Source organism: Mastacembelus armatus, chromosome 6 (assembly GCF_900324485.2).
Source record: "Mastacembelus armatus chromosome 6, fMasArm1.2, whole genome shotgun sequence".
Classification (NCBI taxonomy): domain Eukaryota; kingdom Metazoa; phylum Chordata; class Actinopteri; order Synbranchiformes; family Mastacembelidae; genus Mastacembelus; species Mastacembelus armatus.
In genome coordinates, this window is record NC_046638.1 from 946,459 (window position 1) to 971,225 (window position 24,767).

General features: G+C 47.0%; 2 protein-coding genes across 4 annotated transcripts; one reads left to right on the forward strand and one right to left on the reverse strand.

Annotated features, from left to right (window-relative positions):
• The first annotated feature begins 844 nt into the window (after positions 1-844).
• frs2a (fibroblast growth factor receptor substrate 2a) lies at positions 845-7,888 on the forward strand. 3 transcript variants are annotated; one of them, XM_026310903.2, is made up of 8 exons: positions 845-1,256; positions 2,681-2,769; positions 2,860-2,951; positions 3,774-3,960; positions 5,303-5,437; positions 5,798-5,961; positions 6,092-6,211; positions 6,433-7,888. In XM_026310903.2, exons 3-8 carry the CDS (start codon positions 2,886-2,888, stop codon positions 7,474-7,476), a joined length of 1,716 nt encoding a protein of 571 aa, XP_026166688.1. In that variant the 5' UTR covers positions 845-1,256; positions 2,681-2,769; positions 2,860-2,885; the 3' UTR covers positions 7,477-7,888. The 3 variants fall into 3 exon arrangements, with proteins under 3 accessions (XP_026166688.1, XP_026166689.1, XP_026166690.1); XM_026310904.2 differs by having other exon boundaries at positions 2,702-2,769; XM_026310905.2 differs by lacking the exon at positions 6,092-6,211 and having other exon boundaries at positions 846-1,256.
• Positions 7,889-11,514: 3,626 nt separating this feature from the next.
• Positions 11,515-22,858, reverse strand: nup160 (nucleoporin 160). The gene is made up of 34 exons (XM_026310885.2): positions 22,746-22,858; positions 22,035-22,143; positions 21,611-21,821; positions 21,183-21,405; positions 20,835-21,025; positions 20,444-20,680; positions 20,129-20,226; positions 19,880-19,964; positions 19,715-19,783; positions 19,459-19,542; positions 19,196-19,366; positions 18,793-18,892; positions 18,471-18,636; positions 18,141-18,274; positions 17,870-18,030; positions 17,534-17,670; positions 17,313-17,383; positions 17,059-17,209; positions 16,875-16,944; positions 16,500-16,598; positions 16,284-16,403; positions 15,898-15,993; positions 15,720-15,814; positions 15,384-15,480; positions 15,096-15,201; positions 14,788-14,948; positions 14,390-14,450; positions 13,952-14,065; positions 13,594-13,717; positions 13,289-13,390; positions 12,827-12,968; positions 12,587-12,712; positions 12,218-12,313; positions 11,515-11,814 (listed from the first exon to the last, which is right to left on the reverse strand). Exons 1-34 carry the CDS (start codon positions 22,834-22,836, stop codon positions 11,731-11,733), a joined length of 4,182 nt encoding a protein of 1,393 aa, XP_026166670.1. The 5' UTR covers positions 22,837-22,858; the 3' UTR covers positions 11,515-11,730.
• Between the last annotated feature and the right edge of the window lie 1,909 nt (positions 22,859-24,767).

Below are 24,767 nucleotides of genomic sequence, written 5' to 3' on the forward strand. Positions count from 1 at the left end.
CAGAAATATCTGATTTCTCTGATTATTTAAACATTATTGATACAAACCTGCTATGACACGACTGTAAACTCACTGAGGAGTAAGACTCGTCACTGTCAGTTGGTACTCAGTAAAAGTACTAATACTAGACTAAAAATACTCTGACACCAGCCTAAATTTTACTAAAGTAAAAGTATGTATAAATAGTTAGTAAAATGTAGTTAAAATATTAGTACTCGTTACAGAAGTATTGCTGCAGAGATTGTTAGTGTACAAATATTTTTACAGATTATTAATAGTAATGCATGAATATTTCAGTAGTATTTGTGAGCTGGAGCTGATTTGAAGTATTTTAAATAGTACCATAACAAACAACGTGAGGGGCTCAGTAAGAAGTACATGCTTTTGTGGTAGCTGTTACTACTTTTACTTTAGTGAAGTAACTGAGGTGTTTCAGAGTACTTTGTGTTACTCAGTAACACTGGTGAGGCAACAATGTGATACCTATTAGTACTTTTACTAAAACCTAACACTTGTTCTGCTAATTTGTGGTATCTCACAGATTGTGTAGATTCATAAAACTCAGTTTTAGTGTGTGTACTCAGCATGATTCAGTACTTTGAGCAGTAGATTGTGTAATTGAGAATTGTGTATTTCACAGTACTGTCTGTATTTCTGAGTACTTTGTTTATCTCAAAGTACTCTGTATGTCAGAGTACTTTATGTATCTCAGAGTACTGTTTGTATGCCTGAGTACTGCATGTATCTCAGAATATTGTGTGTATTTCAGAGTACTGTCTGTATGTCAAAGTATTTTCTTTCACCCCCCCCCTCCCCATCTCGCGCATGCGCCGTGCCGCGGGTGTTCAGCACATTGGAAGTGTCGGAAGTTTAGTAGCAGTGATTTAGCCCGACAGGCTAACACCAGAGACTCGGTCCCACCGTAAAAAAAACTTGGTTTTCGGCGATAAAAAGCGCGTTTGGACGGAACCTCCCATCCCGCAGTGAAGCCCGGAGGACCGTCGATGGATTTAAACCGCTTTTCTCTGTTTCCCGTGCAGAAACAGCAGCGTTAGGGAGCTTTGAAAGAAGTTGTGGTTGTTTTTTTGGCGCTCTAGCAGCGCAGAGGAAAGATGGAGGATCTGCGGGTGTAGCAGCGGGCTAACGCTAGCTGGCTCCCCGTCTACTGGCCAGCGACGTCCAGGGACAGTCCCGAGCCGCTTCCCGGCTGTGTGGAAAAGTTTGGAGGCTTTGATTCAACACGCTAACGGTGCCTGGTAAGTATGGCTCCATGTACCGGCCGCTGTTTTCGGCTTTATTGAACGGGCAGAGTGCGTCGCTGCGTCGGAGCGCTAACTAGCCTCGGAGCTAATTAGCAGAAACCAGCGTTAGCTTATTGAGGCATCAGGTTAGCGCGATGCTAACTAGCTGTTTGGGTAAGTTAACCTAAACCAACCCACTGCTCAGTCTGGGTGAGTCAGCTGGAGTAATGGACCCGATGGCTGGTTAGTTAACGTGGGTTAGTGTGTTTGTTGGAGTCGGGGCTGGTAAACACCCAGTTCAGTGTGAACAGAAAGTGAGAGTGGAATCTGGATTAAATCTGGATTGTCTGTCCCACACAGACTCCGGTAAACTTACAGACCACACGGTTTTTCCAACAGGCCTGCACATCGGTTTAATTACAGACTGGACATGTTTGTTAACCTTCAGGTTAGTAGTTTAGTCTCTAATCTGCCAAAATAACTAACCTCGGAAAAGTTACCAGAACTGGTCAAAATCCAGAAATTGAGCAGGATGATTTTTTTTTTTAAATTCTCCATGAATCTGCAGATTGTTTTCATGAGTAAACAATCAGATGTTTAGTCTTTGAACTATTAGGAAAATATTGAAAATCTCCATCTTGGTTTCTCAGTGCCTGAATATACAAATAACAGAAAGAGTTGCTGGTTATTTTTCTGTCTATCAACTAATCAGTTGATTCCAAAGCACTGGAGCTTAAGTTACAACATGAGCTGGAGAAAAGCAAACACATCTAATGTTCAACAAGATGTAAAAAGTAGAACAAATAATATTTTGTAATTATAGCTTATGATTTGTTGTCAGGCAAGTTAAAAAATACCAAATTGTCTCTAAGTATTTCATGCAAATATGCAAAGCATGAGACAGTTTTTGTGTCTTACACTACAGTAAACTCAAAGTCTTTTGGACAGAAATATATTTTGAGATCTGAGGTGCATCATGAACAAAAGGAAAACCGTATTAACATGATGGAAATATGTGAACCGGTTCTTTTAAAGCAGGTTTACAGCCTGAGCAATCAATTTTGTATAGGTAAGGGTAGAAGAGAAACTTGCCCAGTGATCAAATGTGTGTTTTGATCACTGCTTATCAATACAGTTTGGTTACAAGACGTCAGAAAACAGAAAAAGCTTGGTCATGATTTCTCAGTGTGACTTTCAAACTGATGAATTCCAGTTTAATGTGATGTGAGACACAAAAACCACGAATGTGCCATTTGAGAAGCTGGACCGTGACAGTGTTCATGACATTTTTGCTTGAAAAACGTTTTAAAATATTAAGTTTGTTTTTTGGATTTGATGTAATTACACTTGAACATGAGGCAGCTGTGAAAACGTTGAATCTGTCCTTTAGTATAAACTGGTTGTGTGTTTCTCTGAAGGATTATTATGTTTGTGTGCAGACTTGCTGTTCATGTTTGCAGATCAACTAAAGCATGAGTGTCCCTCAGGCTCTGAGGATGGGACCAGGGCTACTGGAGGCAGGATCTAGGTGAGGTTCCCCTCAGAGTCCAAATGTGACTGTGGTGTCTGAAAGGTTTAGGTTTCTGCAGGTTTAACATATGTTTTCCTTGTTCCCCAGACATCAGATGGTGCTCTGAAGAAGCCATGGGTAGCTGTTTAAGCTGTCCAGAGAAAGAGTCAATTCCAGATAATCATCAAAGTAAATTCAAGGTGAGTTCCTGCCTCTACCTGTTTCAACAGCAACCTCGAGTCAGTCGAAGTCTGTCAGCCCACACCCTGGATTATTCACTAATGACTGTGGTTGGAACCTTTCACAAACTGATGATTTCTCAATTTCTGTCACTGAGCTTCATCCCAACAGTAAATTGTTTTCTCACGTTCTCACTTTGGTTCAGTGGATGTGTCTTTGTCAGATCGGAGTCTTTTAGTCATGACCTGTGTTCATACCGCCATCATGAAGTTGATTGGTGATTGTTTTGAGTCATATCCCACCCAGAGTTTAGAGTCATTAAATGTTATTATGCAGTTCTACAAATGGAAAACAGGGTTTTGCTGTGCTCTGAAAGAATGACTCCTCCAAAGTAACATGCTGTGAAATTGCAACACACAGTATTTTTTTATGATACAGTGTGTTGATTATAGTTTTAATAGTTTTGAAATGTCAAAAAAACAGTGGAAAATAATTTTCAGTCCAAGGTGGTCTTTTGTCTTGTGTACAGAACCGAATTATTCTGATTGCGGTGATAAAAGCAGGAAAGTTTCATTTCATTTTGCATCCATGCTTTTTTGTTTTAAAGTCACTATTTAATTATCGGAATAGTTGCACATTATGTTTATCTAACTGATCAGTTCACTAACTCACAATTGCAGCACCCTGGGCACAGTTACTGGAAATCTGAGTGTTTTAGAAGTCGTCGCCCCCCCCCCCCCCACATGTCAATAACATTTTGACACATGATATTTTCTGGAAATAGTGTTTAGTTGGACAACACAACATGTGGTTGAGGTCGAGTGACGTGTGTTTCTGTCCAGGTGATCAACGTAGACGACGATGGGAACGAGCTGGGCTCTGGTGTGATGGAGCTGACCGACGCCGAGCTCGTCCTCCACACCCATCGCCGTGACGACGTCAGGTGGCCTTACCTGTGCCTACGGCGCTATGGTTACGACTCCAACCTGTTCTCGTTTGAGAGCGGCCGCCGCTGCCAGACTGGCCAGGGTACGTGTCACATTAAATACGTCATCACAGCAGAAACAAAACATATCACAGAACGTCACCATCAGTGTTTTTGTATCGGCTCTGAACTGTTGCTTAGTCTGGGTTCATGTGTGGCCCGTTTAAAAAGAGAAGGCGGTGTGTTTGTTTAAAAGAGAGAAAACTGAGGTTCATCTAAACACGCTTCGCATCTGTTCAGGCTGTTCTAGATGAGCATGCAAATTCCTAAGAAAAACAGAAAAAGTAAATTCATACTGTGAGATGTTCTCACACACAGAAATAATGAATTGTACTCAGTGAGTACCTGGTATCTGTTTCTTTTAAACTAGTCATAAAATGCTTGTTTAATTGTATACACTCAAAAAAAAAAACTGCTGTGGACGCCACTGTTGAGGCGTCATGTTCTGTGTGGAGCCACTGAACTGATGTGTGGGAGTTAAACAAAACAGTGCCTGCAGCCACAGAGGAACACAGCGATGTTTCGTTTGCGTCGAAGAGCTGATGCTGCGTTCATGTCTTTTCAGGTTTTAGAAATTTAAGGTTGTGGCTGTAGAAATTTCTGGAACTTTAATCTAAACACTGATTATTGTGAAGGAGCCACAGGGCTGCAACACTGTACACAGAGCTAGCAGCAGTGTTCTCTGAAAACATTTGACCTACAGACTAACTTCACACTGAAGGATAGACACTAGTTCACATTTAGCACACTTTGGGAGTGCAGGATTCCATCCCCTGAGACAGGGGTTCCTAAGAAACTGACTGGGTCTGACACGGGGGTTCCTAATAAACTGACAGACCTGATTTTTCTATAAAAATGGCAAAATGCAGCGCACACGAATGCGGCGACAGACAGACTGTTTTTGCTGTGGGACATCCAGCTGTGTGACAGTGAGTCAGTGTCTTTTCTCTGCTGCAGAATCGTCTTTAGTCTGTTTCCAGCCTTAGATCGTGTTCACATTTTGACCATGATGCTCCTTCACTGTCATTATTTCTGGGTCCATGCTGACAAGAGGAGGAGGAGAGAGCTGGGGTCTGGGAGGGGGTCAGTAGGTTCAAGGGTTGGGTAAGTCTCAGACCACGCTGTGTTGTACCTCCTCATTCATACTCCGCCCCACCCCACCCCCAGTGCTGTGATCAAGCTCTGACTGGACTGTGAACTGACGCTGATCAGGTGATCAGTATTGATTAGCTGTAAAGGAAGGTGTGTGTGTGTGTGTGGTGTTAGTGTTGTTCCTCCCTGTGTCACGTACGGGTCGTCCTGTGTTCCCATGACCCTGTTTGTTACCTGGTTTTGCTGGTGCTCGTAGTGACGGTGGTTCCTGTCTGTTCCTGTCTGTGTTCTCAGGTATTTTTGCCTTCAAATGTTCTCGAGCTGAGGAGATTTTCAACATGCTGCAGGAGGTGATGCACAGCCACAGCATCAGTGTGGTGGAGGAGGCGGTGCTGGAGCCAAACCACCAGGCAGCACACACTCCTGCAGGTACATGCATGCACACACACACACTTACTCTCTCTCTCTCTCTCTCTCTCTCTCTCTCTCTCTCTCTCTCTCTCTCTCTCTCTCCTGCAGGTACACTTTCTGCACACTTTATGTTGTAGATGAAATAGATGATGTCCATCATGGATGACAAAACATGTTTTGACAGTTGTTTGTAGAGCTGTATTAGAGGACCTGGACATTAACAGTAGAACTAAAGACACATTTCTAACACAGGTCTGTCACACACTTGGTTCTCTGACAGTCATGTGATTTTCACATTAGAGCTGTTTGTTCTGTTTTTCTGGGCTTTCTGGTCCCATCATTAAACTTCCTGCCCCCCCCCCCCTTTGCTGTGTTCAGCTCTAGGTTACTCTGTGCCCACTGTGCCCAATGGTGTGACCAGGATTCCCTCTATGGGGGAGGCTCCATCTCACCCCTCCACCCGTCACCCATCTGTGGCCAGCACCCGTCTGCCCTCTGTGGGGGAGGAGTCCACACACCCTCTGCTGGTGGCCGACGAAGCGGTGAGATGTTTCACGCCGACTGCACTTTCTGTTCCTCACATTTACTCTGATTGTTGGTAACGTTTGTTAAAGTTAGTGTCAGCACTGCTTTGTTTTGATTTTTTTCTAATTAACTGTAAAATAACATCAGGGTCATGGAGGGTTCCACACTGCTGCAGTCGGGAAGGTCAGTGTGAACACCCCTCCCACAGAAATCTCAGTCTCCAAGCAGGGAATAACATCCCACATAAAATATGAAGATTTCCCACATGTAAGCACATCAGAAAAATTTCTCATTGAAACATCACACACACATGATACTGAAATATCCGACGCTTGTTGGGTCTGTGAAGCAATGTGGCTGTTTAGACCAAAGTAAAGAGCATCACTTAGTGTGATGTGCTGTGAGTCAGAGTGAGTCTGTGATTGACTGTGTGAAACACACACCTCTAACCCTACTGTGTGTGTGTGTGTGTGTGTGTGTGTGTTCAGGTTCACACCTATGTCAACACCACCGGTCTTCTGGAGGACCAGCCCAGCCCGCTGACCGTCACCACCCCCCTGGAGAGTCCCACCTCTCCGCAGTCTCAGTGTCCACCGACCCCCCCGCCTCCTCCGAGGGTCCGCACTGAGCCTCCAGCCCCTCCTGCCCAGCCGGAGCCCCAGGTGCTGCTGGAACCTCAGGGGCAGGTGCGCTTTGTGTTGGGCCCCACCCCTGTTCAGAGGCAGCTGATGGAGAAGGAGAAGCGGCAGCAGGAGCTGAAGGAGGTCGAGGAGCCCCGAGAGACTAATGGCCCCACAGAGGCCCCTGCTGAGGCTGAACCAGTTCCCCCACACTCCAATGGCTCCTCCTCCTCCAATCCATCCACAGCTCCTCGCCGCCACCGCCCGCCCCCCCTCACCCCTGACATGCAGAATGTTAACAACTCGGCTCAGCGGCGCACCGCCCTACTGGACTACGAGAACCTGCCGGCGCTGCCGCCTGTGTGGGAGGCGAGAAAGCTGAGCTCGGAGGAGGATGAGAACGGCTGCAGTGGCCTGAAGACGCCATCACTCAACGGCTACAACCACCATGGTCTGCTGCACCACTCCTACTCCCACCCGCTGTCCGCCGCCCTCGAGCCCTCACACAATTACGTTAATACGGAGAATGTGACAGCACCGCTCAGCGCCCACCGACCGGACACAGCCCGGCGTCGCACCGACGGACCTACCGTCTTTAATTTTGACTTCCGCCGGCCGCCGATCCCTGGCTATCTGGAGCAGCCCAAAACTCTCAACTACATCGAGGTGGAGATGGACAGCAGCGCCGGGAACAAGGGCGCCTCTGACGGTAGCAACCCTCACACACCCCGCACCCCCACCTCCCCTCTGCCCCCCACCACCCCCACACGCCGCACTGAGCTCTATGCCCTCATCGACATTGAGCGCACTGCCGCCATGTCAAACCTGCAGAAGGCCCGGCCGCGAGACGATGGTACGTCACGCAAGACGAGACACAACAGCACGGAGCTGCCCACCAAAAGCACTGTGTGACACGCACCTTCCACTTCCTGTTTGTACGGACGGAGCAGCTGTCGGCCTCAGAGGCGCAGCCACAGACTCCACCTCTACATGAACTATGGACTTCCTGTGTGGTCACCTGCTCAGGTAGACCTCATGAATTAACATGGGTACTGGTCACTTAGCAGTTTATTCTGGTGCTGATACCTCTAAGTCAGTATGCAGAGCGGTGGCCATGATGATGATGATGATGATAAGACTGCGTTCCTCTTTATATGGTACAAATCAGTATTACTGAACAAAGCATTCCATTTAGCCTTTTTATATGATTCACTACATGCTGCTGTAAGTCAGTATCTAAGGACCACATGGTACACCACATTATGTTGCTGAATATGTACAGTAGATTCTGGCACAATAAATGTCTGTTGTGTTTTTATTTGTACTCTGGGGAAGACGCCTCCTGTCCCGTCTCACACTCGGCTCAGCTCACAGTGAGTGTACAAGCCTTTCTCCAGCTGTTTCCTTCTAGTCCATCAGCTGAAGAAGAAATTTAACTAACGTGAGTCAGTGCAGTCCAGAGTTGTTCTGGTCCTGAGTGATGATGTTTCAGCCTCTTGCACAGATTTTCTCTCTTCAGGTCCAAGAAGCAGAAGCTTCAGCTGTGTTTCTTTACATACTGACGGATTTAAGGACAACAGCTGAAGAAAGTCTGTTTTTGTGTATCACTGAGTCCAAATCCCGTCCAGAGACCAACAGCAACAATCAATGTGGTGTTTTTGGAAACAGACGGGCCTCCCATTGTTGGTGAGGAAGAACCATGTGAGCCAGGTCAGCGGTGTGGCTCCCTGTTGGGTTTTTAATAGGCTTTGGACAACAATGGAGGTCTACGGCACAGACCGATAACCTGACCCAGGTTCTGGATTCACATTACACTACGGACATCACATTCGTTGTCAGTCTCTGGATGGGATTTGGACTCAATAACACACATGCGTGCGCACAGTCATTGGACTTTTCCTTCGTGGAATTTGCCCAAACCTTTGCAGACAGCTGATTATTAATTTCTCTATTCAGTGAAGCTTCGTCTGTGTTGATAGGAAAGACACACCCAGATGTGTCTGACCTCAGAACAACTAAACTGTTGGGTACTGAAGGGTTAAGGTTCTATAACATTGTTTCTCACTGACAGGAACAATTAATTTGCTTTTCTTACAGTAAACTGAACTTTGGGCTCTGGACATTTGAAGACGTCACTGTGGTGGATGTGGTAAATTATAACGGGTATATTTTGCTGTTATTTGACAGATCAAAAGGTTATTCTGCCGATTAAACAATGGTTCGGTTTATAAAACAGGAGAAAAGTGTCTGAAGTGATGTCTTCTAATGTCTTATTGTTGTCCAATAAAACCCAAAGTTAGAGAGTCAAAGAAGTGAAAGCATTTTGAAAGGTGACTTCCCTGACGAAGGAGAGTTGTTGATTAACTGCACCTCTGACTCTGAGAAGCACCTGGTCATTTTATAGACTAAATTATTGATTAGTTGGATCAATAATGAAATTGTCACAGCCCTGACAGATATTGTCTGATGCCAGTCACGTCGGTAAACTTGAAGCTACATCCAACATCTACTTAGCTTAGCATAAAGAGTAGAATCGCAAGGAAGCAGTTAGTGTAAAGACTAGAAAGAAGTAAAAGGCTAGCTTAACGTAAGGAGTAGAAAGACAAGGAAACCGTTAGCTTAGCATAAAGACAACAAACACAAGGAAAATGGTTAGCTTAACGTAAGGACTAGAAAGACAAGGAATCTGTTAGCGTAAAGACTAGAAACATAAGGAAGCTGTTAGCTTAGTGTTAAGACTCGAAAGACAAGGACATGGTTAGTGTAGCGTAAGGACTAGAAAGACAAGGAAGCTTAGCTTAGTGTATGGAAACATTAGCTTAGCATACAGACTAGAACAACAAGGAAACAGCTTAGTGTAAGGAGTAGAGAGAAAAGGAAACGTTTATCTTAACAAGGACTAGAAAGACAAGGGAAACAGCATAAGGACTAGAAAGAATGAAATGATTAGCGTAAAGTAGAAAGAAGGCAACAGCTTAGCGTAAGGACTAGAGAGACAAGGAAATGTTTAGCTTAGTGTAAAGACTAGAAAGATGAAATGGTTAGCTTGGCGTAAAGACTTGGAACAAGGAAATGTTAGCTTAGCATAAAGACTAGAAAGACAAGGAAATGGTTAACTTAGTGTAAAGTCTAGGAACAAGGAAATGGTTAGCTTAGCATGCAAACTAGAAACACAATGGAAGTTAGCTTAGCGTAAGGACTAGAAATTGAAACTGGCTTAAAACAGACTAGAAACAGAAAAATGAAACAGGAGCCTCCTGTCTCTGCAGTCTGGTTTTGGTGTGCAGGGTCTGAGGTGTGGACTGCAGTGATCACACCTTGAGCTAAATTACAGATAAAGTCGTCAGTGGATCAGCTCTGACTTTAAACAAGTCTCTCTTGGTCGGTATTGTAGTTTTTAGACTCATGGTTTGTTGGTGAGCAGTTTGGGTATTTCAGACAGAAAACCTCTGGTGGTTTTATGTTCAGATGTTGAGTCTGTGATCTGTCAGGGCTGCTCAGTAACCACTGAAGCTGAGTCAGACTGGGCTTTCTGGTTTGAGTGGATCCAGTTTGACAGTGATTCATTCACTCAATAGTAGGAAGTATTTCGGGTTTTCTTTTAGAGGAAGCAGCTTCACACAGATGCAGGCGTTTCCATGACAACAACAGCATCCACCCTGCTGGAGAGACCCAGATGTGCAGCTTTGCCTCGGGAGGAGGAGGGTGGACTGGATCAGAGAAGGTACACACACGCACATGGTTGTTGTTTGTCACATTTCTAAATAACCTGCTGTCGCTCATCGTCCATTTGCTGATTGGCTGCGTTTTCAGCTGTCACGCTGCAACTGACCACACGGTGGCGCTGTTAAAACACCTTTAACATTTTATTCTTTGTACACTGGGGGTTATGTCTCAGCACAGCTGTAGCCACATTAGATGGTGGTGGAAGATAACTGAGTACATTTATTCAAGTTATGAGGTATTAGTACTTTACCTGAGTATTTCCATGTTATGTTACTTCACCCTTGGACTTCACTACGTGTCAGAGTCAAAGCTTGGACTTTTTCCTGCTCTACATTTATCTGATAAATTTAGTTCCTGTTCAGAATCAGATGGATCCAACAAAATACAGACTGATCATCAAACTTTATTGATCCCTGGAGGGAAATTCCCAAGATACCCAGCAGTATGGAAAGTACTTCAAATTAGAAGTATACGAGGTAGTTAACGTCAGCTACCCGGCGGCATATGAAGTACTTCAAATTAGAAGTATATAAGGTAGTTAACGTCAGCTACCCGGCGGTACATAAAGTACTTCAAATTAGAAGTATATAAGGTAGTTAACGTCAGCTACCCGGCGGTACATAAAGTACTTCAAATTAGAAGTATATAAGGTAGTTAACGTCAGCTACCCGGCGGTATATAAAGTACTTCAAATTAGAAGTATATAAGGTAGTTAACGTCAGCTACCCGGCGGTATATAAAGTACTTCAAATCAGAAGTATATAAGGTAGTTAACGTCAGCTACCCGGCGGTATATAAAGTACTTCAAATCAGAAGTATATAAGGTAGTTAACGTCAGCTACCCGGCGGTACATAAAGTACTTCAAATCAGAAGTATATAAGGTAGTTAACGTCAGCTACCCGGCGGTACATAAAGTACTTCAAATCAGAAGTATATAAGGTAGTTAACGTCAGCTACCCAGCGGTACATAAAGTACTTCAAATCAGAAGTATATAAGGTAGTTAACGTCAGCTACCCAGCGGTATATAAAGTACTTCAAATCAGAAGTATATAAGGCAGTTAACATATCTAGAGTATCTTTCCTGTCAGATGAATGTAGTGCAGTAGAAATGTGAGTACACTTATTTGTCTAACTCTCAGTTTCTTTCCACCACTGTGTTTTTGTCTTTAGTGACCAAATGTTTGGTAAATTGAAAATTGATTTGATATTTCCAGTAATTTGACACATGTGCAAGAAAAAACTTTATTTTTATCAGAATTTACAAGAAAAGATCAAGTACAAAATTATTACAATGTTCTTATAAAAAAGAAAAACATTCACGTAGCTGCTTTAACTTCACCACCAGCTGTGCAACAAATATTTACATGTTTGTTTACTCAAGTCCAACGTTAAAAAGTGGCAGCAGAAAAATCTGATTTAGTTTCATTGTCAGAGGTTTTTATCGAGTGAGGAGTCTGCGTTTGGTCGTCTTGTCCACCAGTTTGTGGTAATCGTCCAGTTTGTCTCGAACTTTGTTATAAACCTGAGGACAGAACAGGGTTTCATCAACGCTGAGGCCCAGCAGCAGCAGCTGATCAATGAGGCGATCAACAGATTGTTAAATGATCAATTCAAACATTTTGTGTATTTCAGACTCAGACACCAGAACCGGTCTCTACTCGGGCTGTTAAACAGCAGACACCATAGCTCACTGTAACCATGGCAACATTGGACTTTGTTTGTCAATGTTTATCTGAAACTTACAATAAACAGGAAGTATAATGTTGCCATGGATACTGTGAGTCATGGTGTTAGTCTGTTTCAGAGCATTTTGGAAATTACGCTGAACTAACGCCAGGTTCTGCTGCCAACCATGGCAGGTTGTGCAGCCTGTGACAGATGGATTAGTGTGTGTTGATTGTAAACAGGAAGCGATGAAGACTCACGCCGCTGTTGGTCTGCGTCTCGCTGAGCGCCTGCAGCAGCTGATCGATGGACGTGTACGGCAGCCAGGCTGAGGACGACGTTGCAGACAGAGGCCTCTGAAACAGAAAGTGAATATAAAACTTCTTCCTTTGATCGGACGAGCAGGATTTTCAATTTTACAGATAAATGTTTCTCAGAAACACGATGCATCAATCCTGCAGTGCATCCTGGGAGGTTTCTTTTGCCGGACTCATTTGAAACATGAATAAACAGTAAAACAATTTTAATGCACAACTGGATCTGATTCATTTCTTTGTGTTTGCTCTGCTGATTGCAGAGTACAGGTTAACTACTGCCCTGATGGATGCAGTACGTCTGTGTACTGTTACCTCTATTCCAAAGTACTGGTGTCCTCTCCCCAGCAGAGCGTCCATGTACTCCAGCACCAGCTCAGCTGCAGCGTCCAGCAGGTCGAAGTTCAGGTACAGACGCAGCAGGGAGGCCGCGTCCACGACCTGAAACACACAACACACACGACTGTAACTTCAGCTTCTGCAACCACATGATTATTTCTCATCAATGAACCTGCTGACTAGTTTCTGTTTGCACATCATTGGCTCATCGCTCACCTTGTAAGACCTGACCAGCCAATCAGGCAGAGGGACACCATGTGACAGCAGCTTGTTGATGACACAGCGGTGGTGGTGTCCGTTGGAGGATGGATACCTGTCCAGGTAAGAGGCCAGCAGCCGCCACGCCTCGTCTGTGGCGCTGAGGACAGACACAGACAGAAGAACGTGATGGAGAAAAGACAACCAGAGAAGAAGAAAGAGGATGAAGAAAAAGAGTGAAGGAACAAAAGATTCAGGAAAAAGGAAGTAAAAGAAGAAAGTGAGAGAAAACAGGAGGAAAAGATGAGATGGAAATGAAACAGTTTGACCGTGTCTGACTGTTTACAGCCTGTTTGCTGGAAAATAACATTTTCACTAAACTAAAAATCTGTTTGTCATGACAGAAATTTATTTAACACGTGATTAGTGTCGCTGAACTGTGCTCTGCTGTTTCAGCAGGTAAATCTTTGATAAACTCACCTGGACTCTTTGGTGTTGGTGATAGACGACAGCTGATTGGCAGCCAACCAGCTCCAGGCTTCATTCTGAGCTTCGTCCCCTCCCAGCTGAAGCTTGATGCACCTGAACAATGAAACCACCACAGAAATGAGCCTCCAGCCAAAAAACCAACTCGCTCTCGGTCACTTTCAGACGGGAGAGAGAGCAGACGACCCCCGGAAAAACCAGACTGTCCAGACCAGACTGTCTGGAACAACTTTATTTAGTTTTAACTACACTAACTATCAACTCCCCAGAACTAAACCAGCTGCATGACCAGGACTCACTTAAAGGCCAGACCCTCAAAGACCGGAGTCAGGTTCAGTTTAAAAGTCTGACACAGGGACAGTGCCGAGTCAAAGAGTCCGGTCTGGACCAACAAGGCCACCATCTCCACCGCCGATGCACTTCCTGTCAGAGAGAGTGATGTAAATATCAGTCTTAATGTTGTCACAGTGAACTGTCCTAATATGTAAATGTTTTTTTTGAAACCAACAGGTCAACAAGGCTCCTTTGATTTGAAAAGAACAAAGACATCACTGGTTGTGCTAAAGGTGTGGGTGCTAAAGGTGTGGGTGCTAAAGGTGTGGGTGCTGATGTCAAGGGTTTGGGTACTAAAGGTGTGGGTCAAAGGTTTGGGTGTACCAGCGACGGCGGCAGATGGCGGGTGGTGCTGGGCCAGGGTGAGGCGGCTGCGGGACAGGATGTACTCCTTCTCCAAGTCCTTGAGTTCCAGGATGTCCACCTGATGTTTGACTGCTGCAGGAAACAGAAATCAAACACGTGACCAGGTGAACAAACCTGCTTCTGTTTTGTCTTTCCTGCGTATATTAATGTAAATGTTTATCAGCAGTAGTGACGAGGGATCACTAACTGGTTTTAATGAAACCACTTCGGTCACTTTGATCACAAAGACTGTCCTTGACTTGAACTTTGTGTTGACCTGTTTCAATTCACTTTGTTCGCTCATTGTTCGTCTGATTCTTTTAGACTCAACTAGAAAACGTTCATTTTAATTTGCGTGTAGCGTCTGGCCACAGTGAGGTGGCTAATTAAGTTTTATTTAAGGACAGCGGGTCTCACCTGGTTCAGAAGAAAACTCTCCGTCAGCGTTTCTCTTTGGCGACGCTCCCGGACGCTCGTACTGCAGCAAACACAGCAGCACTTTAGTTCAACCAGACTTAGAACAGAAAACAACCAATTCTACTGCATTTTTACCAAAATCCTTCCAGCTGACGCTTCAGTGTCCTGGTCAGCCCTTCATTTTTACTTATCAATTTACTGATAGATCTATAGGGCATCAACAGGTTGAGCTGAATATTAAGAGCGCCCTCTGCTGGGCCACAAGGTGAAATACTTCAGACTCTAAAACAATGAGTGCAGCTCATAACAGTTAGGATATTTAGTAAACTAACTTTGAATTGGCAAAAAAAGCTGAGAGCTCTGGTCTGACATGGGAGTGTGTATGACTGTTTCTGTACCACGGCTCCAGAGGCGGGCTGGACGATCCAGGCGTACTCGGGTCGGATCAGACGAAGACAGTTGAGAGCAGCCAGGTAACAGTTCGCCTGTTTCTGAAGCCCAAGACGAGTCCGAACCTCACGACCCAGACGCATCCCGAACTCAAACATCACCGTCCCCGCTGTAAACACAGAACACGTCGGTTTATTTCCTCTGCACATTCAGAGGAAAAAACACAAGACGAAAACACCAAAGAGGCGAGTGTGTTCCTCACAGCCCGGAAAAATAAACAAAGGGGGGATATTACAGACGGATGTTGTGATTGCACCTTTTCTGTAGTTGTGTCTGTTGATGTGGAAGGCGTAGAGCAGATCGTAGTAGTTATGGGCCAGCAGGTCCAAACCTCGGGCCCGAGACTCGATGATACTGACAACCTGGCGATGACACGAGAATTCAACCTTCAGACTGACAAACACTCCTCTGATCTCACACTCCTCTCCAAGTACTGACCCATGTTCTACTGAAGCCCCTTGTCCTCTGTGCAAACATTTAGGTTAATTCTGACAGTAATGTTTTCATCACCAGTCTGAGGTCAGAGGTCAGGTGAAGGGTTTACCTCGTCGTGCAGGTTGACGTAGGGGAACTGGACTAAATCCTGGAGCTGAGAACGTTCACACAGAACCACCACCAGCTGACGGAGACAATCCAGTTGCCTGTGGCAGCAACAACAACTGGTTAGACTAATTACAGAGTTATTCAGACTAATTCCATTTAATCAGATTAACTCATGAGGTAATCAGACTAATTAGAGTTAATCAGACTGTCCCATTTATCCTTTTGTTTTCTGCTCACTTATAAGATTCAGGTCTTTCTATTCTAAAAACACCATCTACAGTCTTCCCCACGTCATTAATGTCGTGTTAAACACATCAAAAGAGACTTGTGTCCGTACATGCTGCTGTCTGGGTTCTGTGTCAGAGCTTCGTAGGCTTCACTGTTGTGTCCCAGGTCCAGATGATGTTTGAAGATCCGGGTCCACAGAGCCGCCTGACCAAGAACACAGGGGTCTGTTATTTCCACACAGAGACTGGTTTCTACAGCTGTAGACAAACCCGACCGACTCCTGTTACCTGACTGCTGACGTCATTGACGGCCTCTGTTATGGCCAGAGAAGCTAACTGGATGACCAGCTCAGGTAGACCCACATCCTCCAGCAACCGCAGCACCTGAAGACACACACACATTAATTCAGTTTAACAGTCAGTCCCAGAATTAGCCACAGAGCCCGAGTCCACCTGGGCAAGACGTACAAAGACCAGTACAGAATAAAATGATCTCCCTGTGGGGACTTTTCTTTCCTGCAGACCTGTCCTGACCTTAACCGTTTCCCCTCCGTACCTAACCCTGAAGGGCCACAAACATTAGCAGCATGTGTCAAAACAGCTAATTACAGCTGATCAGCTTCTTTCTTGTCATTATCTCCCTGGTCAAATTATGTAAAAAAACAAATGTGCACCTTGTTGTAGTACTGTAGTCTGGGGGTGGAGGCAGCCTCCTCCTCCTCAGTGCTCGTCAGTCTCATCAGGAACTCCTCCTTCTCCACCTCTGTCGCTGCCTCCTGGAAACACTGCAGAGCCTGACAGAGGAAAAAGAACGAGGAGTCTCGGAGTCTTGGGGTCGGTGGTTTGAATGTTCATGCTGTAAAAGTGGAAGTGCGGCTGCTGTCACTCACCTTCTGGCCCTCCCCGTTCGCCAGGTAACACTGACCCAACATGAAGCGACAGGAGCCGATGTTCACCTGACACCAGGGACCAATCAGCCTCACGTACTCCTGCTCAGACAGGAAACACAGGTGAGACACACCCGAGACAGTCCACTGTGTAATCCAGTTTCTGCATGCACACATTATACATTACAGCTTAGTTCAGGAAGATTAGGCCTAGTCTGAAGAGGATCTGACAACAGCTACATGTGTTTGTGTCAGTTTCAGTGCAGGTGTCAGAGCAGCAGAGGGAAGAAATAATAAAACCTGGTGAAACTGTGAATCTGCCGTGCACAGCCAGGTGAGTGTGTAAGTGATGTGGACACTAAGGAGTCTGAAACCCACCTGCAGCTGTGTGTACTGACAGTTGGCCATCAGACACTCGGGGAACTGGAAACCAGGGTTACTGGGCCAACTGGGAGACAGTTAAGACTCAAAAACAAACTCTGAGCTAAATATAATCCAGTTTCTAGTTTATATGGCGTTTAGCTGTGATCTCATGCTCGCTGACTGTGCGGTCGGAGGATACAGTAGCTGTGCAAGCAGGTGGACCACGTTGGAGATCATGTGGGTCCAGAGCAGCAGAGAGTTAGTCTGCTGCTGAGAGTACATCTGAGAGATGATCATCTTCCTGGCCACAGTCTGATAGAAGAGCTCCACCACCGTCTGAGGACCCAGCACTGCACAGACACACAACAGTCACCAAAACAAGACAACTTCCTTTCCCATCATCCCTTCTGTGACGTACAACTCCACCAACAGACATGGTGTAGCATCACTGACCTGATCTGTTGGCGGACAGAGCTGGGGTGTCCGACAGCTCCAACACTGTGAGGTGCTGCAGGTTAGCGTCTCTGAAACAGCACAGGTCACATGGACAGGTCACATACCAGACGTCACTGAGATCCATGAGATCCAATCCCACCCCCTTTGTACAGACTCTCACTGTAGCTGTATAGATCCAGGTGTGTGTGTGTGTGTGTGTGTGTGTGTGTGAGACTCACATGATGTCCATGGGGACAGAGGAGGCGAGGCTCTGACTGATGTGTTTGAGGAGGTAATACGTCGAGAGGAGCTGGGAGCTCCGAGGGATCAGTTCCTGCTGGAGCTGCAGCAGCTGAGCCCCCCCACCCAGAAACACCTGAACACAGACATACACCATCAGTACGTTCTCATCACTTCAAGCTCAGCTTACGTCTCTGCACAGAAGTGGAGCACAGCCCCTCCAAAAGCGTTCACGTGATTCGTCTGGTGTACAGGCGGAGTTCCGACAAAAACAACGAAGAAACACATTCAACATGTTTGTCAGAGCTCTAGAGCGTGTCCCCGTGTGTCCGTACGTTGTCTCCGAAGCGCAGGTAGAGTTTCTGCAGGATGAGCAGGTCTCTACAGAACAGAGCTCTGGTCATGGCCATGTGACAGACGGCCTGACACACCACAGACACTGCAGAGCTGCTGCCGTACAGCTGAGACAGGCTGATCCTCATGTTCAGACTCTGACCTGCAGGACACACAACAGGGAGAACTAAACACACTGACGCCATGTGGTGTCTTTGGGGTTCAGGTGAGCAGCAGCATGTAAAGACACCTGATTTGACAAAAAGCTCCTACCAGGTGCGATGGGTCCTTCTCCTGCGACCTCCGAGTCCGTCTCCAGGTCCATCTCCCGCAGCAGGGCCACCATGGCCGCCATCGGGTTACGGACGTCCTGCAGCTTGTTCTGGATGTCCTCGATCACGTTGTCACTGCAGGAACCAAGACGCGTCAGTCAGATAAAGTGACACACTGCTTTCAGAGAGTCCCCAGGCTAAGATATGAAACCACATTACAACTTCTATGATGTGTTTACTGTTCTGCTCAAACACAGGGCTTTGTTTTTTATTTTCAGTTTTCTATGAAGTCTGTGAAAACGATCCGGTGACAAATTGCAGGATGACTAACTTGTCGTTGGACAGCATGTTCTCCAGGACGAGTTCAGCAGCTGTCTCAGGTGACTCCAGATGTTCCAGAGCTTTCTCCATCTCGTACGCCATCTCTCCAGAAACCGCATCACTGACGAGCCGCAAACACTGAACCAGCTGCAGGATGTCCCGGCCCACATCTGGATCTGAGGACAGCACGCGTTAAGTACAGCACTAATTAGGTGACTTTTTTTCCTTTGGCTGAGTTGAAACTGCTGTCAAGTCAGTGGGACGTTTATACAAACAGATATTTTCAATTATAAGTAGCATTTCCAGTTTAATATAGGTCTCAGTAAAGGTACCTTCGGTAATGGGCGTCTCCTCCTCGGAGAAAAGATACTCATCATAGGAGAGGTACAGATGATCCACAGCAAAACACGGCAGGAGGAAGGACACAAAACCCTGAACCACAGAAACATCCCGTCACTGTTTCATGGCATTTGATCTGTATTTAACTTCACCTGCATTTCATCTCTGAACATAGTTACACTTAAAACTGCATTAGAACATAATAATAGGAAGATACATTAGAACAAAAAATTTCATGGAACGGAAATTCAGCTGAGAAAAACCAGACTACTCGTGAGGATCAGAGGTTTCATCTCCCTGATTCTGGGCTGATCACCAGCAACCTAAAATCTATGTCTTGTGCTGTATCAAAGACGTGGGATAGCAGCAGTGCAAGAGAGGCTCGTCCACACTCACCTTCTTGAGCAGACAGACCATGTTGGTGTGGGGGCTGACTGTCAGGCCCAGAGGCATGGATAGAGCCTCCTGGTACTGCAGACAGCAGGCGTAGAACCTGGACCAGAACTCGACCTGCAGCTGGCGGTACTCCTCCTGAGAGAACTCGAACTCTGTCACACTGCTCTGCAGCTGCAGGAGGACACAGGAGGAGAAAACATTCTCACAGATGTAAACGTTAGAGCCAACAGCCTGAAACAAACAGCAGTAAGAAGATAATTCACCTCCGTCTCCACAGCCACCGTCACCTCTTTCTTCAGAGCGTCCCAGGACAGATCAGTGATCCGCTCCGATCCCCGACGGTAGATCTGAAACACAGTGTAGGCGTCATCCTCCACCACATCAGCAGGTACAACAACAGGCCAAATATTTCACCACCAACAACAAAAATATACAATTTGTTTGACGTATTTAGGATCTGATTTTGCTCTGGTTATATGTTTCACCACAGCGCAGCGTCAAACGTGGTTTTTCTCTCACCTGTAGAGCTTTAACTATGGCGGCAGCGGTGAAGCGCAGAGGAGAGAAGAGAAACTCCAGGTACGTCTCCTGTTAATGTCAAACCCCCAGAAAAATAATTTCAGTGCCACTTATATGTAAATGGACTTCACCACTTGTTTGATGTGAGTGTGGGGCTGGTCTTACCCTGGGGTCCTGGTCCACTCCTATATGGACTTCCTCCTCGGGCGGAGGCTGAACAAACACCTGGTTCCACTGACCCGCTGTGTTGCTGTAGAACAGACACACACCCGTCTATGTATTAGGTCGTCTCATGGTAGAGATGCAGTGTGAGACGCGTATACGCTGTAACGTGACGCCTATAAACAGAACCAGTGTCCACACCGACAACTCGTCAGTACTGCCAGTGTCTGTGCTCCTGGTGCTCCCACTTACTGTTCAAAGTTGATGTATTTGACTACAGTTGAGTTGGAGTCATCCACCCAGAGACCCCAGATGTCTGTGGAGGTCAGAGCGAAATTCACCAGAGTCTCCTGTTGACAGACAGACAAGCTTTTACTCCGTTAATACAACAACTCAAGTACGTTTTTATATAACCAGAGTAGGTTTTAGGTATTTAGCCTTTAACCGTTGTGTTTCGTACCAGCATCATGTGTGACACATTCTGTGCTACAGTGCAGTCACACTGAGATGAATAAAGGGCTCGACTTACCTGTGCGTGCAGCCGCAAATGAAATCACTGTGGTTTACCTGTGTCGTGAACAGAGAGGAGATGTGCTCCAGGCTGTAGCGGTTGTTGTCGGTGGCGACCAGCTGCAGGACGGTGAACTGTCCTCTCTGAGGTATGGCCAGGTAAACGGACACGCAGAGGCCGGTGGTGGAGGAGAAGGCCAGCCTCAGGCGGTGACCCTGACCCGACAGACGCTTCACCCCTTTGCAGGCGGGAATGTACTCCAACATGTCCACCTCCAGCAGACATGCCTGCTCCTGTACAGGGGCGGACGACAGCGCAGATGAAGTTCACTTTAACTTTTTAAATTCAACTGGAATTGAACATCTGTTATTAGCATTAACAGCTGCGTGTCCACAAACACCACGTTTGTGTAAGGTTTTCTACATAAATGTACGAGTCCAGTCTGACCCTGAAGGACCACATGCGCAGTTTGTGGTCCTGACAGAGGGCGAAGATGAAGGAGTCTTCCTCCAGCTCTCTGACCGCCAGGCTGACGACCAGGTCTGCTAGACCCTGGTCCCCCCGGATGGCTGTGGGCATCCAGCCGGACAACCTCGTCATCATGGAGCTCCTCTTCAGCTCCACCACTGACACGCTGCCTGAAACCAAGACACACACACACGTGTATAAACTGACACACCTGCTCCAAAAGATGTGAAGCTTTACTGCTGCCCCTAAAGACACAAACAGCTTATGGAGGTTCAGATTAATGTGAACAAGCAGCCCCACATGTGAAGACAGTTGGCGGGTCCTTACCTTGGGTATCATGCGGCGGCAGGGTGACCACCATGATGCCTCCGGCGGGTGAAGCCAGAGCGTAGTGAGCCTCTCCCTGGTAACTGAGCCAGGCTGTGGAGGTGCTGGGACTCCCCGTCTGTCCCACCGAGCTGGGGATGATGGCGCTGTGGGAGGGGTCCTGCAGACTCAGCTTCCCCACGTCAGTGAAGATGGACTGCATATGGAGCTCCGTCACCAGCTCCTGAGAGAGGAGAACAGTTGTACATCTACTAAACCATCATCTGATCCACAGCAGGAGAACAGCTGCTTATCTTCGGAACCACAGGTGGATTTCTCAGACTACTTGGCCCAAATAACGGACTGACTCACTAAACAAGATCCAAACATTGTCATGGGAACGTTCTCCCAGAGGAACGTGACGCTGCGACAGGGTAACCAACACTCACGCTGCGGTACATGCGCGTGGGGTGAGGCAGCACCATCCTGTGGACGCTCTGATTGGTGGAGATGAGGATGATGACATTGTTGAGGGTCTCCTGGATGGTGACTCCTCCAGGTAGAACAGAACAGTGAGTGAACCTGAGTTTGACAGCGTTGTTGAGCAGGTTGGTGTCCAGAGACTGCTCCACCAGCTGCACCGCGTCTCCTGACGTGGACCTACAGCGTCAACACACACATTTAGACTGGATCAGGACAGGCCCTTTAAACTGGATCAGGACAGGTCCTTCACCGTCTTATGGTCGTGAAACGTAAGGTGTGTTTTTCAGTGTGTGTCAGCTACAGATTGTTGAGTGTTTATTGGCAGGTAATAGATTAGAAAACACCTGATCAGGGACAGTTCGACTCAGGATTACAGACGAAGCCACTCACCAGTGTATGAACCTGTTACTGGTGACCGACAACAGCTTCCCACTCTCCTCATAATGAAACGCTCCAGCACTGTCTGGGAACTTCACCCCACCAGGAAGAGAAGTGAGACCTGCAGATGCAAACACACTTATTTTCGCTGGGGACCAAAACCACATCACAGTTCCTGAAGAGTCTGTGACGGGTCTGAAAAACCTTCTGAAAATACATCATTTGTAAAAAAGTGCTGAGCTGCGATGTTTATTAATAATCATCATCATCATCATGTGACACTAATCAATAATCAGCTAAACTGTGTTTCCTGTTTGTTTTCATGCTCCGCGTATTGTGTCCAAAACACTATGGACCTGCCCCCTGGGACACAAATTAGACTCTACCAGGACTGTGACTGATTAGTAAGGATCCGATTGTGTCTTCATGAGCCCACAGCACCCACTGGGTGAGCCCACAGCACCGGGTTACCGCCAACGTTACCTCACTGTTTATCAGAAGCTAAAGCGGTAACAGGTGAGCGACCCCCGGTGATGTTACCGTTCACCTGTTCCAGTACCGACAACGTTAAGACGTTAAGCCGTTAACGTTACACCAGGCCCCGACAGCGCGTTGACGGGGCTAGCTGCCGTTAGCACGTGCTAACAGCCCTCGCGCCAAGACGAACGCGTGTGACCGGGTCAGAACCGGGGACACGGCGGAGAGGACGGTGTGCGGCTTTACCGAGGTCCACTGTCGCTTCTCTGACCCGGTGCAGAGTTTCCCTCTCAAACCCGCAGATCTCTATGAAGCTGCGCTCCAACGCCGCCGCCATCTTCTCCGCACGCAGCCGTGACGTCAGGGGCGCCGGGGCCGCGCGCTGAGCGTTCAAACATTTAAAGAGACAGGACACCAAAAAAAAAAAACGTGACAGCACATGACTGTACGGACAGGACACCTGAGACAGGTGCAGGACATCAGAGACAAATACGGACAGGACACCTGAGACAGGTACAGGACACCTGAGATAGGTACAGGACAGCTGAGACAGGCGCAGGACATCAGAGACAAATACGGACAGGACACCTGAGACAGGTACAGGACACCTGAGATAGGTACAGGACACCTGAGATAGGTACAGGACAGCTGAGATAGGTACAGGACACCTGAGATAGGTACAGGACAGCTGAGACAGGCGCAGGACATCAGAGACAAATACGGACAGGACACCTGAGACAGGTACAGGACACCTGAGATAGGTACAGGACAGCTGAGACAGGCGCAGGACATCAGAGACAAATACGGACAGGACACCTGAGACAGGTACAGGACACCTGAGATAGGTACAGGACACCTGAGATAGGTACAGGACAGCTGAGACAGGCGCAGGACATCAGAGACAAATACGGACAGGACACCTGAGACAGGTACAGGACACCTGAGATAGGTACAGGACAGCTGAGACAGGCGCAGGACATCAGAGACAAATACGGACAGGACACCTGAGACAGGTACAGGACACCTGAGACAGGTACAGGACATCGGAGACAAATACGGACAGGACACCTGAGACAGGTACAGGACACCTGAGACAGGTACAGGACACCTGAGATAGGTACAGGACAGCTGAGACAGGCGCAGGACATCAGAGACAAATACGGACAGGACACCTGAGACAGGTACAGGACACCTGAGACAGGTGCAGGACATCGGAGACAAATACGGACAGGACACCTGAGACAGGTACAGGACACCTGAGACAGGTACAGGACACCTGAGATAGGTACAGGACAGCTGAGACAGGCGCAGGACATCAGAGACAAATACGGACAGGACACCTGAGACAGGTACAGGACACCTGAGACAGGTGCAGGACATCGGAGACAAATACGGACAGGACACCTGAGACAGGTACAGGACACCTGAGACAGGTACAGGACACCTGAGACAGGTACAGGACACCTGAGATAGGTACAGGACAGCTGAGACAGGTGCAGGACATCAGAGACAGGTGCAGGACACCTGAGACAGGTACAGGACAGCTGAGACAGGTGCAGGACATCAGAGACAGGTACAGGACACCTGAGACAGGTGCAGGACATCAGAGACAAATACGGACAGGACACCTGAGAGAAGTACAGGACACCAGAGACAGACCCAGACACCAGAGACAGGCACAGGACACCAGAGAGAGGACAACACAGATGTGGTGTCCCGAGGTTACTATCCAGTACTGTTACTATCCCATGTCACTAGAGGGCACCAGGCACTGGAGTGTAAATGGTCGAATGAAGGGGAATAAAAGTAACCCTGGTGTCACGTGATATCGGAATAGGGGTGTCCGAGGGCGGCACGGTAGTTAGTGGTTAGCACTGTGGCCTCACAGCAAGAAGGTTCCTGGTCTGAAACCCATCAGGGGCCTTTCTGAGTGGAGTTTGCATGTTCTCCCTGTGCTTGTGTGGGTTTTCTCCAGGTACTCTGGTTTCCTCCCACAGTCCAAAAACATGTATGTCAGGTTGATTGGTGACTTTAAATTGCCCATAGGAGTGAGTGTGAGTGTGTGAGGTTGTTTGTCTCTATGTGGCCCTGTGATGGACTGGTGACCTGTCCAGGGTGGACCCCTGCCTTTCACCCAAAGAGAGCTGGGATAGGCTCCAGCAGGTCCCTGGGACCCTGGTTAGGACTAAGGGCGTATAGATGATGGATGGCAGAGTCCACATAATTCTGACACGAGTTGCCGAGACGGGATGACTTGTGACGTTTTCA